Source organism: Mastomys coucha, unplaced genomic scaffold (genome assembly GCF_008632895.1).
Source record: "Mastomys coucha isolate ucsf_1 unplaced genomic scaffold, UCSF_Mcou_1 pScaffold21, whole genome shotgun sequence".
NCBI classification, from domain to species: Eukaryota; Metazoa; Chordata; class Mammalia; order Rodentia; family Muridae; genus Mastomys; species Mastomys coucha.
Genome location: NW_022196904.1, coordinates 18,469,791 through 18,486,908, shown reverse-complemented (window position 1 = coordinate 18,486,908; position 17,118 = coordinate 18,469,791). Strand labels below are relative to the sequence as shown.

General features: G+C 50.7%; 1 protein-coding gene across 2 annotated transcripts in view; it reads right to left on the bottom strand.

Annotated features, from left to right (window-relative positions):
- Positions 1–5,521: 5,521 nt before the first annotated feature.
- Positions 5,522–17,118, bottom strand: part of Xrcc1 (X-ray repair cross complementing 1) — a 28,469-nt gene continuing 16,872 nt past the window's right edge. Inside the window, exons 4-17 of one of the 2 annotated variants that reach the window (XM_031385664.1) lie at positions 13,384–13,542; positions 12,735–12,809; positions 12,529–12,640; positions 12,028–12,137; positions 11,851–11,956; positions 11,431–11,689; positions 11,070–11,186; positions 8,720–8,813; positions 8,449–8,578; positions 8,033–8,087; positions 7,808–7,944; positions 6,620–6,710; positions 5,797–5,872; positions 5,522–5,703 (exon numbers count right to left, since the gene is read on the bottom strand). In XM_031385664.1, the coding sequence (XP_031241524.1) occupies positions 5,590–5,703; positions 5,797–5,872; positions 6,620–6,710; positions 7,808–7,944; positions 8,033–8,087; positions 8,449–8,578; positions 8,720–8,813; positions 11,070–11,186; positions 11,431–11,689; positions 11,851–11,956; positions 12,028–12,137; positions 12,529–12,640; positions 12,735–12,809; positions 13,384–13,542 (1,635 nt within the window). In that variant the 3' untranslated portion in view covers positions 5,522–5,589. The remainder of the gene's footprint in view (positions 5,704–5,796; positions 5,873–6,619; positions 6,711–7,807; positions 7,945–8,032; positions 8,088–8,448; positions 8,579–8,719; positions 8,814–11,069; positions 11,187–11,430; positions 11,690–11,850; positions 11,957–12,027; positions 12,138–12,528; positions 12,641–12,734; positions 12,810–13,383; positions 13,543–17,118) is intronic. The other variant, XM_031385665.1, reaches the window with a different exon arrangement.

Sequence of the window (17,118 nt, the reverse complement as noted above, 5' to 3'; positions counted from 1 at the left end):
GAGAGAGAGAGAGAGAGAGAGAGAGAGAGAGAGAGAAGAGGTTTTCTTGGCTAAGGTTCCAGGAATCCACCATGATGTAGAAAGTATGATGGCTGAGCCAGTCGGGGCTAGGTCCATGGCAGTGGGAGCATTAAAGACTGTAGCATGGGTACTAGAGAGCCGGCTCAGTGGCCAACAGCACTGACTGCTCTTCCAGAGGTCCCTATTTCAATTCCTAGCAACCATATGGTGGCTCACAAAACATCTACTTGTAATGGGATCTGATGCCCTCTTCTGGAGTGTCTGAAAACAGCTACACTGTACTCATGTACATAAAAATAGTAATTCTTTAAAAAGAGAAAAAAAAGATTGTAGCATGGCCTGCTCAGACACTTCCTAGATCAGGAAGCAAAGGCTTTTTTGGGTTTTTTGAGACAGTTGTCCCCAGGTGGTCTAAAATACATTATGTAGATAACCTAGGCTTTTTTTTTATCTCTCTTTCTTTTTTTATTTAGTTTTGAGACAGGGTCTCACTATATAGCTCTGGCTTGCATGGAATTTACTATGTATGTAGATCAAGCTGGCCTAAAATTTAGAGATCTGCCTGCTGATTAAAGATGTGAGCCACCATGCCTGGCTAAGTTTAATTTATTATTGTGTGTGCATGCATGACAGAGGATGTCTTAGTCAGGGTTTCTATTCCTGCACAAACATCTCGACCAAGAAGTAAGTTGGAGAGGAAAGGGTTTATTTAGCTTATTTCCACATTGCTGTTGATCACCAGAGGAAGTCAGGACTGGAACTCAAGCAGGTCAGGAAGCAGGAACTGATGCAGAAGCCATGGAAAGATGTTACTTACTGGCTTGCTTCCCCTGGCTTGCTCAGCTTGCTTTCTTATAGAACCCAAGACTACCAGTCCAGGGATGGCACCACCAACCAGGGGCCCTACCCACTTGATCACTAATTGAGAAAATGCCCCACAGTTGGATCTTATGGTGGCATTTCCTCACCTGAAGTTCCATTCTCTGTAATAACTCCAGCCTGGGTCAAGTTGACACACAAAACCAGCCAGTGCAGAGTGTGCCACATTATGTATGTAGAGGGCAGAAGACAATTTTGTGTAGTCAGTACTCCACTTGTGCCCCTATGTGGCTTCTGGGAATCAAAGTCAGGTCACTGGGCTCACACAGCAAGTGTTGTGCCCACTGAGCTTCTCACTGGTGCCTAAGTCTCAATTTTTCTTTCTTTTTGGTTTTTCAAGACAGGGTTTCTCTGTGTATTCCCTGGCTGTTCTTGAAGTCATAGAGATCCATAAGACCCGTCTTCCTCCGCCTCCTGAGTGCTGGCATTAACCATCACATCTGGCTATAAGTCCTAACTTTTTTTTCAATTTAGATTTTACTATTTTATGTGTATGGGTGTTTTGCCTACATATGTCTATGCACCATACATATGTATATCTTTGGCCATCAGAAGAAGGAATTGGATCCTATAGGGCTGGAGTTATATAAGGTGGTTATGAGCCACCATGTGGATGCTGGAAATTGAACCTGGGTCTTCTGCAAGATCCACTGGTGAGTCAACTCTCTAGCACCTATGTTATATTTTTCTTTTTTTTTTCTTTTTTAAAGATTTATTTATTTTATGTATGTGAGTACACTGTAGCTGTACAGATGGTTGTGAGCCTTCGTGTGGTTGTTGGAGATTGAATTTTTAGGACCTCTGCTCGCTCCGGTCAACCCCGCTCACTCCAGTTAACCCCACTCGATCAGTCCCTGCTTGCTCTGTCCCAAAGATTTATTTATTATCATACATTATAGTACACTGTAGCTAACTTCAGACGCATCACCAGAAGAGGGCATCATATCTCATTATGGGAGGTTGTAAGCCACCATGTGGTTGCTGGGATTTGAACTCAGCCCTATTTTTATTTTTTTCTAAAGATGGTATCTTTGGGGGCTGGTGAGATGGCTCAGCGGGTAAGAGCACTGACTGCTCTTACGAAGGTCCTGAGTTTGGATCCCAGCAACCACATGGTGGCTCACAACCACCCATAATGAGATTGAATGCCCTCTTCTGGTTTGTCTGAAGACAGCTACAGTGAAGTGAAGCGGGGCGGGGCCAGAGCAAGCAGGGCCGGCAGAGGTCCTGAGTTCAATTCCTAGCAGCCACACACATCATGGCTCATGGCCGTCCGTACAGCTACAGTGTACTCATATACATAAAATAATAAATAAAATAAATCTTTAAAAAAAAAAAAGATGGTATCTTTGTAGCCCAGGCAGGCATCAAGCCTATACTCTGCTTGATAAATGCATCTAGACTTGGGTGAAGATAAAAATCTAAAAATTCCAAGATGTTTAAATGGAAAGAATTCTCTTAAGAGACCAGAGACAGCGTATTCTTTGAAACTAAAAAGGAACAAATCCTGAATGAAGAGAATGGGTGTAAAGTTGCCACCATGCGACCCACCCAGGAGCATGGTAGCTTGTGCACCTCAGGACTTGAAGAGGTAAGGTCTGTGGTGACATTGGAGCTGAGATCTGAATGTTCTACAAGGAGCCAGAGGAAGTGAGCAGGCTGCTGTGCTCTAAGCTGCTGGGGAAGGCCTTGGAGGGGTCAGGATTCTCCCTGCACCATTCCAGCAGTCAGGCTTCTTATCTGTGCTGACCTGCCCTGTTAGAGTCCTTCCAAAACTCCACAGCAACAACGTTTGCACAAAAGCAAACTCACTCAAGTGAAGGACGATGGCACATATTTCATGCCAATACTTGTGAGGCGCAGAGAGGAGAATCAGGAGTTCAAAGTCATCTTCTGCTACATAAGGAGTTTGAGGCCACCCTGGGCTATAAGATGGTCGTTGTTGTGAATTTGGTCTAATGCTTGTATTATGTTAACTGGGTTTTCAAAATTGCATGAGAATCCAAATGTAAGACTGTAAGACCCTGAGGGTCTCTGCCCCCAGTTGGTTCTGAATAGTAAGTAAAGTTGCTGGTGGCTGATGGCTGGGCAGAGAGACAGAGACAGGACTTTAAGATTCACAGGCGAGGGAACTGACAGAAAGGATGAAGGATTTAGAACCACCATGCTGGGAAAGGAGAAAGACCAGCTCTGAGAAATGTAGGACAGAGAGACTGCCAACGTATAAGAGTCAGGGATCGTGGCCTAGGAGGGCTGCTGGTCTAGGTCTGGAGTAGCCAGGATGGAACATAGGTTTTAGAAGTAATAATTCAGCAATATCAGAGGGGAGTGTGTTAGTCACGTGGAGGTCCGGAAGTGACCTAGCCATTGAGCTGATTAAAGCATATTAAATATAAGGTTGTGTGTATGTGTCTATCTGTCTGTCTTTTGGGAATCCAGACCACTGGGGTAGGTAGCAAGGAAAACTACTGTTGACACTGGGTCAATTTGAATAGCATTAATTGCCTCCTGCAAAGGTCTCAGAAACAAAGAACCCAAAGGTGTTGGTCTGGTCCACCTTACCTTACAGATAGGGAAAATGAGACAGAGAGGACTTCCCCGCGACCAACGGGACAGTGACTGAGTGGAAGTGGGTCTCTAGACAGCCTGATGCTCTACTTCCCAGGTCCCTGCAGGGGGCTGCAATGCCTTTGAGCGATCTTTCCTTAGAACCCTATCTAAATGACCCCACCCTGCCCCAGTGCTGCCGTTCTGCACTGTCAAAGTGCCACACTGCGTTGTCACTTCCCATGCCGCTAGGCACATAAGCCCCATGGCATCACTCAGCATCCCCAGCGTCTCACAGATGGGGAACACACTGCACAGAACAGTGGCTAACTAAGGACAGTCATTTCATGGTCCTGGGAGTGTGGGTATGGCATGTGCTGAGGGAGAAAGAAGTGGGAGGAATTGAAGATTTTGGATCGGTGGTCATTGCGTAGACTAGTGCAGGGCTGGGGACTCAGCTTAGAGGTGGAGTGGTTGTATGTGCTAAAGGCTTGCATTAAATTCCCAGTACTGACACAAAAAATAATAATTAGCCCCAGTGGGGATCATGTCACCAGGGTCTTTTGCTTTAAGTTCACTCAGAGAGTTTCATGTCATCCAAGCTGGCCTCAAACTTGCTATACAGCCAAGGATGCTATCACAACCCTCCAGGGCAGCCCCATCCAAACTCCAGGTTCTCTTGCTTGTCTCCCAAGCACCTTGATGACAGGCGTGTGCAGGTCAAGAGCACAGTGATGTAATGTGGATGGATGCAGCCAGCCATAGCTGCCCTTAAATGGAGAGACCGTGGGCAGCCCCTAGAAGCTGGAAAAGCAGCAGATTGGTCCCCGGAGCCTTGGGAAGGCCAGCTCCTGTTATCCCAGACTTAGCCTAGGTACCTATCCAGATCTTAGCCGGCCAGACCTGCTGGAGAACATCAGACAGAACATTGTCTGCCTGGGCCATATTTGTGGTATCTGGCTTCAGTGTTGGGAGAGTGACAAGGGAGAAAGGTCAGTGCAGTGGAATGGACAAGTCATTGACCCACTGACTGAGCGCACAAAGCCCAAAAACAACCAGTGTGAACAGTCAGTCCTGAGACAGTCAGGGGTTGGGGAGAGTTCGGTAACCCTTGGTTGGTTAAAGTTAGGAAACATCCAAGAGGAGGTAACCTGAGGGTCAGGTCTCAACCCCGGCTGACCCTGACCTTTGCCCTGTCTAAAGGCCCTTCTGGTCCCACCCCAGAATGAAGTCCAAACCCCTCAGCCTGGAGTTCACAGCCCTCCAGGGCATCCGAAGAACTTTCCCAGAGATAGAGTGTTTTGAAATGTGTGACTGGGTCTGGGGACCGGAAGTTGGCCTCCCTGCCTGCATCCATCTCTCCCTCCTTATTCCAGCTTTTCATTAGGAAGGGGGTGGGTAAGGCTTCACAATGCACCTCATGTGGGTCTCAAATGCTTAGTGATCCTCCTGCTTCCACCTTTAAGAACCGGGCTGTATGCCTTCATTCCTTTATATTATGTGGCCACCTGATTGATGGCCACAAGGGACAGCACCTGAGGACTGTGCTCACTTTCCAGGCAAACGTGCCCCAGAGCCCCTTGCAGTGAGCAGCCTCAGGCTACTCCCACCATGTGGCTTCTGCCCCCCACTACCTGACTCCATCCCCTTCTGCTTTGGTCCCCTAACAGCTCTGTTCCATTCCCAGCTTAGACTTGGGGGCTCCAGGATTTGGGCAACTTCCTAAGAACAGCCTTCCTCCCACCCATCCTGCCTCCGGAGTTAGATGTAAACCATACTGGCCATGCTGGTGACACCAAAGAAGGAACCTGGCTAGTCTGGCACATGTGATAAGCATAAATGCCTCCAGCTCACTGACCAGAGATATGTGACAGGATGGATCAGATCTATTTGGGGGATAGCACCGGCACAGTTCCAACTCCCTGGCTCCTGTCAGCACAGAACTACAGAGGTGGGCAGGAAGCTACTTCTTAGCAGATCTCTGGTGGAGGGCCCCATTCTCTTCTTCCCAGACCCTGGGATAGGGGCACCCAGACCAGCAGAACCTAGAGTCACCTAAGAGAGAAACAACTGCTTCAAACGAAGTCTCCTTTATTAAACTCATGTGTGTGCACATGTGTATGCATGTACACAGGTATACATTCAGGCCTGGGGCACCACCCCATAGAGCTGGTGGGGGAGTAACTTCTGCTTCTCATTGCAACTGTAGATCCATCGGGGCCGGACGAAGGCCAGGGAAGGATTTTCCATCAGGGCCTGGGGAGAGGGATCCACTTGGGAATATAATCAGAGAACAGAGGGGATGCAAAAAATGGGTGGGACCCCTATCTCTGTCCCTCCAGGGCTCACCTCCTCAAAGCTGGGATCCCACTCCTGCGCTGTGATGACAAACTGGACCCGCTCGCTCATGTAGTCCTCGAGCTCACTGGTGGGAGGGAAGAGGGGGAACAACTGTGAGCAGCTTGCCCACACACTCAGGTGGGCCACGCTGCCTGCTAAAGCACCTCCTTCTTAGCGCTCATGCTGAGAGCTGTACTAAAACCATCCTTCAATAGCCCCAGCTGTGCTTGAGGAGGCACACCATCCCACAGACTCCAACTGTTCTCCACTGCTGTTATGCACTGTCCTCTTTCTGGACAAATATTCATTCATCCTCCCTCCCCCCCCTCTCTTTCTCTTTCTCTTTCTCTCTCTCTCTCTCTCTCTGACTTATTTATTATGTACAGTGTTCTGCCTGCATGTATACCTGCATGCCAGAAGAGAACACTGGATCCCATTACAGATAGTTGTGAGACACCATGTGGTTGCTGGGAATTGAACTCAGGACCTCTGGAAGAGCAGCCATCTCTCCAGCTCTTTTCCTCCTCTTTCTGTCTTGTTTGCTTGTGAACCTGGCTTTTAGCTTGACCTCTGCCCCCTGCAACTGCCTATGAGACCTGTGCCTTTAATGCAGCAGCCTTGACAAGCCAAACCAGCAATGCCCAGTGCTGACCCTCAAGAGGGGTGGGAGAAGGGCAGCCTTGCCCTGCAGGGCTATAAGCACAGTGGGCAGCGCTGTGCTGGACTCTGCAGCTATGCTCATGCTGCTGGGTACACTGATGTCATCCTCCCACAGCTCATACCCTTTGTCGTTGCCAGCCTGCAATTGTACCCACCCAATCCCACAACCGACCCATTGAAAGCTGTCACATATCGGATGAGCTTCCTCCTCTCATCCCCAGGGAACTCGCCATACAGGAAGAAGTGTTTGCCCTCGAAGAAGTCTGTGGGAGAGAAGGGAAAAGGCAGAGCATGAGGCACTGACCAAGCTCCCAAGTACTTAAAAAGCAAAGAGGGAGGGAGAGGCACCGTAGCTAAGGATAAGGTGCTCAGGAGTGAGGGGCCATGCTTAATAAATTCTAGTCTAGCACCAGGAAGCTCCTGCAGGCCTCTGCCTGGTGCTAAGCCGTAGCTAAAACACACAGCCATGAGGGCTCTTATGGCCTTGGCCCAGGCTGGCCCAGGGTGGCCCACTTCACTTCTGTTGGCTCCCACATTGGCCTCTGAGCTGGTTTTCTTCCCATTTCCATACAATTTCTAAGGTCACTGATTCACCCCCCTGATTTGGGAATTCACAATACTTTCCTGAAATTGCCCACAAGCCTGAGAAACGGCCCCTGCAGTGACCCCGACCCTCACTACCTGATTGTGACTGTTCTTTTCTCTCCTGCTCTTCCACTCTTTTTTTTTTTAAAGGGTCTTACTCAGTAGCCAGGCTGGCCTTGAATGTGTGATACTTCTGCTTTGACCTCCCAAGTACTGGGATTATAGACAAGAACCCCCATAGCAGGCTCTCCTCCACCCCAGGAGGCTCAGACAACCTTCTTAAGGAGCTCTCTGGTAGGCAGGGATTGCTGGCACATTGCTAAGAACCTGGAAGACTGAGGCAGAAGGAAAGCCACAGGTTTAAGACTAGCCTGGGCTACCTGAGAACCTGCCTTAAAAAAAAAAAAAAAAACAAGAAAGAATCATGCTCAATAGTGCATGCACATACAGAGTTGGCTTAACGTTATCAGTAATGAGTGCAAACATACAATGTGCCCAGCACTCAGGTGTCCGGGGGCAGCAGGGCTGATGACAGAGCTGGGTTTAGGGGTGAGATGGGGAGTCCTGAGTCACAGGTCAGCAAATGAGGTTGCTCACACTGGGATCACAGCAAGGTCACACAGGTGCTCGCCAGAGCAGGAAGGGGAGTGAGGAGCAAGAAGCTGTCAGCAGGGGTGAAGTGGGAGTCACAGGAAAGGAAGCAGGTAGTGTATGACACAGCAGAGACCCAGGGGATCAAGGGGAGGGGCGTGTCACAGAGTCAGGGATGTCCAACCTGGGAGCTCTGGAATTGGCAGGTCAGCCTCTGAGGGAGTCTCGCTGTCTGTGTTCTCATCTGTGGAGCCTGCATATGGGTCCTCGCCATTCTCCCCTGGGGCTGGGAGCTGTCTTTGCTCCCTCTGCTTGGCCACCCTGGGCGATCAAGAGTTGTGAAGGGTCAACACTCAGGAAGCAGATACCCACACCCAAGGCCAGGCCAACCAACCCCCTGCAATCCTACCTCCTCAGTTCATCCTCAGTGTCCCCAGAATCTTCTGCCCCATTGTCCCGTCCTTCTGCCAGTAGCAACCCAGTCAACAGGCTTGTTTCTTGGGATATCTAGTGACTCCCCTCCCAGAATGGCACCCAAGAGTGCAGCCGGGCCTGTGGACTTCAGTTGCCCTCTCAATCCAGTTTTCAGGATATACAGTGGCCCCTTCCTCCACTCCTTCACCTTCATACAGCCCTCTCCCTCAGATCCAGAAATCAAGATACCAGCCCTGTGCCCAAACCCAGGGATCAGGGGTCCAGGACCCAGGCCTCCTTCCTCAGACCCAGGACTTCAGGGCCCAGCCCTCCTCCCTCAGACTCAGGGGTCCAGCCCCAGCCCTCCTCCCTCAGACATAAAGAGTGTAGACCTCTCCCTCAGATTCTAACCTGACTGTTCTCCCTCAGTGTCGCTATTGTCCTGGGGTCCTGGTGACGGTGCTTTGGTCTCTTTTGTGGTTGGTGGCCTCAGGGGTGGGCTGGGTCCTGCTGCCTGGATCTTGGCTTTGGACTGGGGCCGCTGAGGAAGGAGGGCTGGGTGAGGTCGGGGCAGTGTGAGGCTGTGGACAGCCAGCAGGGGGCAGAAGAGGGACGCTGAGGTAGCTCAGCAGACCCGGGTTGGCACCCAGTACTCCCTCCTGGCCCTGCAGGGGCACCAGACCTTTCGGGGAAGCTTGGGAGCTTCATCTTCACCGCTCTCGCTGTGAGAGTCCCCTTCGTCCTCACTGCTGGATCCAAGGCCTGCCATGAGATACCTAGGGGAGGAACTGGGCCTCAGGCAGAGAACTGAGAAGTCTGAGAGAGGTGGGGATAGAGTAGGAATCCTACTCTTGCTGCCTCTGACCCCTCCCAGCTTCAGAGGGGCTCCACAACATGCCAGGAAGCTTAGCCACCCTAGGCTCTTTCCCTCATGGGGAAGATCTGTTCCATTTAAGAGAAGAAAGAGCAATGGGAGGTGGTCTACTCTTTGACAATCAAAGGAGAATGCCAAGCAATAGGGGAAAATTCTCAAATGCAAATCCAGGTGGAACTCCAGATCTGGGGTCTCTGCATCTGTACAGCCAACCAATCACAGATCAGAGAGTCTGCGTCTGCACTCGACATTCACAGACTTGTTTTGCTCACTATTCTCTAACAACCATGGTGTGAGGATTTACATGCTACTTATACTAGTGCTGAATTTAAACCATCAAATGATTCAAAACATACAAGAGGACCCTGGCCTGGTGAGCAGGTCTCTAATCCCAACTATTCAAGAGGCTGAGAGGCGGGAGGAGTGCCTAGGAACAGAGTGAACTGAAGTCCAGCCAGAACAAGACCCTCCCTCCCTCCCTCAAAACCAAAACTGGAAAGGCTAGGGATATGGCACAGTGGTAAAGCCCCTGACTGGAATCCCCCACGGGGGTGTGGCTTAGCAGTGGCTTACCATGTTGGAAGCCTTGGGTTCAGTTCTTAGACATACACACTCACATAAAAGTATGTGAGGCTAGAGAGATGGTTCAGTGTCTAAGAGCTTGTACTGCTCAAAAGACCCAAATCTGGTTCCCACATCAGGTGCTCAAAACTGCCGCTAACTCTAGTTCTGGAGGATGTGACGCAGCTAGCTAGCCTCCTCAGTACCTGAACACACATGCACATCACTGCACAGATATATACACATCCACATAAAACTCAAATAGTAATCTTTTTTAAATGTGTAGAAAGACTTTATGCAGTTATATAAATACTCTATCATTTTACATGTATGAATATTTTGCCTGCACATTTATCTGTGCAGCATATGTGTGTGCTTGGTGCCTATAATGGCCAGAAGTCATCAGACACTCTGAGATTGACATTACAGATGATTGAGAGTTGCCATGTGGATGTGGAAATTAGCCCAGGTCTTCTAAAAGAACAACCACTGAGCCATCTCTCCATCCTCAACTATCCTAAGATTTTTGATTCTGGGTACTGTGTGTGTGTGTGTGTGTGTGTGTGTGCGCGTGTGCTTGTGTGTGTGTGTGTGTGTGTGTGTGTGTGTGTGTGTGTGTGTGTGTGTGTGTGTGTGTGTGTGTGTGTGCGTGTGTGTGTGCGCGTGTGTGTGTGCGCGTGTGTGTCCTGAAATCAAGCCCCTACTGTGACACACTAGCTACCTATCCTTACACACCTCAGGGGATAAAGGAACCCACGGACGCCCTCTGCATATCTGTTCAGGATGATCACAATACTGAAGCTAGATAACAAGTTTCCAGGGATCTGTGGAATCCAACCACGATGTGGATGGAGTGTTTGGACAGCCTCTTCCAGGCCAGCTAACCAACCCACCCACCTTCCCCACCACAGTCCCTGACATGTGCCAGGGTTAGCCCTGCTTATTAAACAGACTCAAGCCACATCGTGTAAGGCAGATCTCGCCTCCAGTCCTCACTTGGATCAGAGTTTGCTTTTCTCCAGCTCCACAGCTCCTACTGCTGGCAGCCAGTGGTTCTTCCACCTCCCACTACATCAAGGAGATAGATGCACATGCTGCCTGTCCCTGCTTGTTCTGTACCCCAGCATGCCCTCTGCCTGTCTGCTACACATGGTTCTCATCCTGCAAGATCCTTATTCGCTGTGGCCTTCCTGAGCTCCTCGAAGCTGGGTTCTACCACTTCTGACCCACTCGCTGAAGTGAGCACAGGGCTCAACATCAGGGTCCTCACCTTGGTGACAGCTCTGCCTGGCACCCAGAGGAAGCTTCAAGATCAGTTCTGAAGAATGGTACACAGCCCCGAGGCTCCCTTCCACCTCTACACAGCCACAGCCCAGTGCCCTTCCCCTTCTGCACAAAGTAGATGTCATTACAAAATCTGGTGACCCACCCAGGCAAGTTACTTCCCATCTGCAGGCCCTGCCCCTGTCTCTGAAAACAGCTGATGTTGGTTTGAGACCATCTGAGCTAGCCTAGCAGGCCCCAGGCTCTTCACTGTCTGCTCTGGGCTGAGAGGCAGGTGTGTATGCTGCCTAAGAGACAGGTCGTGGGGCCTCACCTCCGGGAAGGCAGCCGGCGTCGCATGCGGTGACAGTCCAGCACCCACTCTTTACGCACAATACGGCCTCCGAGGCCCAGGACCTGGCTGTACTTGGGAGTGTTGGCAAAGGCACAGCTGGGGGATGCAAAACGGGAATGTCAGGCATGATGTGACAGACAAGTGAGACAGGGTGAGGGAGAGACAGAACAGAGATGGAGCTAAGGGAGGGAGGCAGAAAACAGAGAACTAAGGAGGTAAAGAGGCAGAGATGGGGGGGGGTACAGGGAAGCAGGGAGGGAGGAAGAGTAGCGGGACAGGGACAGATGAAGCAAGAGAGGGCATGCAGGGCAGGGAACTGTGTGGTAGGTCAGAGGCCTACATGAGGTGTGTGCTGTCCGGGGTCCAGTCTGGCCGATACTTGGCCCCCAGCTCCAGGGCTTTGTCCCGGAGCTCTGAGCGGAAGGGGTTCTGGAAGCCACTGAGCACCACCACCACCCCCTGCAGGATCTTGCCAAGTTCCTGGAGTCCAGCGCGAGCTCCCCTAGGTTCTATGCCTTCTCCCTGGGGCTTCCCTGGGACGGCTCTCTGTGCTGGGGCAGAGGCTGGAGCTGCAGCTGGGGTACGACTAGGAACAGGCACTGGGGAGAAAAGAACAGAAATTCTGTTGGTTCTCCATCTAGCCCCAGCTCTCACAGGAAGTCAGGCTTTCTATCTCCCTTCTTAGATGTCAGGTTCAAGACCATAGCCCTTCCCTCACAAGCCCCGGTCACTACAGAATCATGGAATCCAGTTTGCTTACATTTGGGTCTCTTGGGGGTGGGTGGCCCTGCCGAGGGTTTGCTGGGAGGTTTCCTGTCTTCTAGATTCAAGTCCAGCTTCCTCTTCCCTTTGAGAGACTCCTGAGGCTGAGGAGGGAGAGATGGGTTGGCTTCCAGCTTTCCTCACTCTCCACTGCCCCAACGTCTGATGACCTCACCTTGGAAGAGCTGCTCACAACCTTGGGGACTGGAGAGGCTGAGGAGGCTGCACTAGAGGCCTGCAGCGTAGCTGCTGCGTAGCTGGGTCCTGCTGGGTCACTTGCAGAGGCTATGGAAGGACACATTGGACTGAAGGGGAGAGGGCAGGGCCACAGTCACATCAGCTCCCATCTATCAGGTATCAAGTCGCTCCCACATCCAGAAGTGACCCAGGAATCTAGACTGCGCCCCTGACTCAGTGGTCCAGGCCCAGCCCTCCTCCCTGGACAGCCTCCGCCCCAGACCCAGAGACCTGGCCATGCCCCTCAGCTCTCAGGTTTGCTTTTGAGACTGAACTCAGATTTCCTACCTATCCAAGGAGAACCTGACATGTCTGATCCTTCTGCCTCATTTCCCCTGTGCTGAGACTTCAGGATTGGGCCTGGGAGCTAAACCCAAGGGTCTATGCTAAGTGAGTGCTCTGCCAACACCATCCCTAGCACCTCGAGTCCCACGGGCACCTGAAGACGTCTTGTTGATACGACTGAAGAAGAGCGCCCCTGGCTTCAGGGAGTTGGCACTGTCATCCTCCTCTTTCACGCGGAATTGGCCAAGCTTGGTCACTGTCACCTTCTAAGGTCCCGAAAGGTCAGTGCTGTGGGAAGACTGCTGGCAGGCAAGGATGGAGAGGCAGGGAGAGGCTCTGGGGGTGCCAGGTATAACTTACCTGAGATGGAGCCTCCGCCTCATCTTTGTCTGGAGGGCTGTGAAACTTCACAAAACTCAGGCCATAGGGTGAGTCCTGGAACACAGGGTTGTGTGTGAGGGTGTCTGCGTAGGACGGAGCTAGACGCTCATCCCCGTCACTTAGGGAAGCCCTTTCTGGCTCAGTTGAAGCTGGTGCCCAGGGAACATGGTAGTAATGCTGACATTAAACCTCACTGAGCCCCAGCTGTGGTCCAAAGTCAGAGCTCACCCCTCAACCCACACATGCTCTTTGACCCTCACTGCCAATGGCAGGCAGCTGTCAGGCAGCAAGTCCACTTCTGTGTGCCCAATCTCTGTCTGGAGCCACTTATGGAATGCAAAACTACCCAGGGCTCTTTGTTCCTCTGCTGCCTGGATGCAGAAGCAGAAGGTATAAGGAGCCTGAGTTCCTGGCCCCAATAAGACAATAACATTGATATTAAACAGAGCCAGACAGGCCTCAATAAACCCTAACATTCCCTCCAGAGAACTAGCTGCCTGTCCCAGGAAGATCTCAAACCCATTGCTGGGAACCTGACATGAGCAGTGGCTGTCTGTTGCTCCCAGCCCCCTGAACTCAGGATGTCCCCGCCTTGTCCTGGGCATGCCTCAGCTTCCACACCAGGTACCTTGCTGTATGGCTGGCTGCACACAATTTTAACACGGTCCCAGCGCTTCTCTGCTGCTGCCCGGACTAACTTGTCAGGTCCAAACATGCGAACACGGTTGGGATTTGAGCCACTTCGGCTCTCAGAGGGGGACATGAAAGAGGAGGTGACCAGAAGGACCTAGGTAGAAGACAGTGTAAGATGATACCTCCTAGGAGCTAGGCAGGAGGGAGAAGTCAACAGACCTGCCCTTTGTTACGCTGTGTATGGTGCATGCACATGGGTATGTGGGCACATGCACCATGTGGAGGCTGGGGAGAACTACTGGGTGTCTCTTCCACTGCTCTCCGCCTTACTCCTCCGACTTCAGTAACAACTGCTGCCGTGACAGATTTTTTTTTTCAATTTTTGCATTGTTCTTGGACACTAACCATACATGTATGCAATTTGTTTTGCTCATATTTACCCAGCTTTCCCTGACCCTCTCCGACTCCCTGGAGACCCCTCCTTCTCCCCTAAAAGCTCTCCTGATTTTGTGTCTTGGTTATGGCCTACTGAGTTTAGTGGGGCTGTTTGCATGATGCGGGGTTGTCCCAGACATGCTGACTTCACTTCTCCATGGTGGAATCACCAGGCCATATGCTGTCCAGACAAATTTTCATGTAAAGTCAGGCAGTACAGAGGACTATGTGCCCTAAGGGACTGTTCCACAGAGGCATCTTGGTGAGAGGCACAGTACTCAAGTGCTCTATGGACATGCACAGTTGAGTCAGCTCAAAGGCCAGGAGTTACAGGATGTCAGAAACAAGATCAAATCCAAATATGGAGCACAGCAGCGTCAAGTATTAAGTGATGCTTCCCTGCCCACACCCACAGGCTGGGGCGGCTCTGTGGAGACAGCTCTGGTGGCTAGCTGTGCCTTACCAGGCTCCGTCAACAGGAGGAGCTGGAGAGGCTGCACGCTGCAACCTTGCCTTGCAGATATTGGGAGCATCACGCCAGCTCCTCCTGACGCACTGATGAAGCCAGTTTTCAGCATCGCAGACTGACCCCTCTCTTGGGCACACCTGCTCAGCCCCACTGACCCTTCCATACTGTGACAGATGTTTCTGTCATTCCAACCTGCCTTCTGTTCCTCACTCCAGTGGGGACAGCAGCCCTGCCTTCTCTTCATCAGACCCCAGTCTTACAGTAACAGTTGGTAACTACATTCTTATATAAAATCCAGTACACAAAATAATGCCCATGTTCTCTGGCTCCAGGTGATGGCAGGGCCACCACAGAAGCAAGAACGTGGGTAGTCCACCCACGGTGGCCCAGAACTGGGAGAAAGCAGGAGACAAGACATAGGCTCCCACCAAGGAAGATCTCAGAGACCCTTAGCACCAGGCAGGAAGCTGGGAAAGGCAGCAGATGAGCCAGCTGAGGCAGGAGAGTATGTCTCTGGGGATCTGGATGGGCTGCTTGTCTCAGCCTTGCAGAAGCAATCCTCTCTGGAGAACTGCAAAGCTCAGTGCTCCTCTGCAGGGCTCTGTGTGAGACCTCACAGTAACAGGGTGGCCGGGATAGCTCAGCAGGTCAAGGAGCCTGAGGACCTGATCTCCTTTCCTGGAACCCGCACAGTAGAGGGAAAGAATCGACTCCTGAAAGTTGTTCTCCAGTCTCCACATATACATGACCCCCCCCCACACACACACAAACAAGTAAATGTAATTTATAATGAGAGAATCCACTAGCTACCTAAAACCCACAGTGACTGTTTCTCGTATCTCCATAGCATGGACTGCCTGACCTAGGGCAACTGTTCCCTGGAAAGGTACTTTTTCAAACAGCCCCACAGTATGCTGCTGCAAGCCTGGCATCCCAGTACTAGGGGCCTGAGGCAGGAAGATTAAACGTTTGAGGTCCATCTGGGCTATTTAGTGCAGCCTTGTCTTAAAAAAAAACAAAACAAAACCCAGGTGTGGTGGGTCATAACTGTAATCTTAGCACTGGCTAGAGAGTAAGAGTCTCTGTCTCAATAATAGTAACAATAATAATAAAAGGAGGAAGAAGAAATAAGCGATAAATACACATACCTACAAGCACATAGCTGCCATGACAGGGGTCCCAGAACCCACAAATCACACACTCTGACTCAGGAAGGCTGCATATACTCACACCCTCAAACACACAACTGGCATGCTTAAGATTAGCTCAAGAAAATAAACAGAGATACTGATGCATATGAAGGAACCAATGACAAGCAGAACTGACCACATAGTCCTGAACCATGAAAAAGCCATGTGCCCAACCTCCAAGCAAGACCCACCCCTCTGCCAGCAGCTGGATCATGATACAGCTCTGGCCAATCAGACAGAACACAAAGGCTGCTGGGGGAATGGGGTGTGAAAGCCAGGTTAGGGGGAGGGGTTATAGTTCTAATACTCAGGAGGCTGAGGCAAGATGAGTTCAAAGCCGGTCTGAACTACACAGTAAGGGAGTGAGGGGAGAGGATGTAGCTCAGTTGGTGTTTGCCTAGATCACAGGAAGCTGGAGCACAATCCCTCGTACAGCAAGCATAACTGAACATGGTGCCAAACACTTGAAATACAAGTACTTAGGAGGTGGAGGCAGGAGGATCAGAGGGCACAGCCACCCTTAATTGAAGAACTAGGTTCTAGGTCAGTGAAGGAGGGGACTGGGGAGCCAGTGTGGAGGCACGTCCCTGTAAGCCTGTCACTGGCACTTGGGGGTGCTGGCAGGAGGATCAGCGTGCAAGGCCAGGCTTAATAACAGGTAAGTTTGATCTACATAAGACCTTTCCTCAAAATAATAAAATAAAATCCCAGAGAGGGGCAGAGGATGCATGGAAGGGGAGGAGGAGACAGGAAAGGAGGGAGGGGGAGGCAAGTCAAGGCCTTGGTGTTTCTCTCAAGCCGCTTGCTGTACTTGCTGCTTCCAAAGCTACTGATGATAGATGGAGCAACAGCAGTCACTTCTGACCACTGGGCCAAATCCCAAAGAAAGCTATCAATCAAGTCGCCTCCCCCAGTCCAAACTGTCAGAGCAGTGCTGAGTCTGCCTGGGGCTAGCCTTCCCTCCTGAGGACAGAACAGAGTTGCTTCCTGATGCTGTAAGCAATGTTCAGTTAGGCTTATTTATTTCATCTCTTTTCTAACTGACATAATGTAAAATTTATAAAATTAAAACTAAAAGCCTTTTACTATGGTTGAAAAAAATATAACAATACGCCTCTTGGCGCTCAAGCTGGGATTATGAAAAAGAAACAACATTATGAAAAAAAAAAAAACATACAGAAAAGCCAAGCACTGGCCTCTGTTGCACTTGTTACAAAGGGCCAGAATCTCAAGAGAGAGAGAGAGAGAGAGAGAGGGAGAGAGAGAGAGAGAGAGAGGGTGTGTGTGTGTACAGGACCAACAGCTGGGAGCTGTTACCAACACTAAGTGGCAGGGAGCCCCAAATGTCTCCTCTTATTCACTGTAAAGAAAAAAACCACTCTGGCTGTGGCACTGCCTTTATGCTTCCTTCCAAAGTTAACCTTTATTTTAGTCTGGGCTACCTCAGACTCTAGTGAATCTCTTTTATACAATTTCTTGTACTGGAGATGAAAGCTAGACTTTCACATATTCTAAGCAGGGGCTCTACCACTGAGCCACGCCCCCAGCCCCTCACTGGGGGATTCTAAGCAGGGGCTCTATCACTGAGCCACGCCCCCAGCCCCTCACTGGGGGATTCTAGGCAGGGGCTCTACCA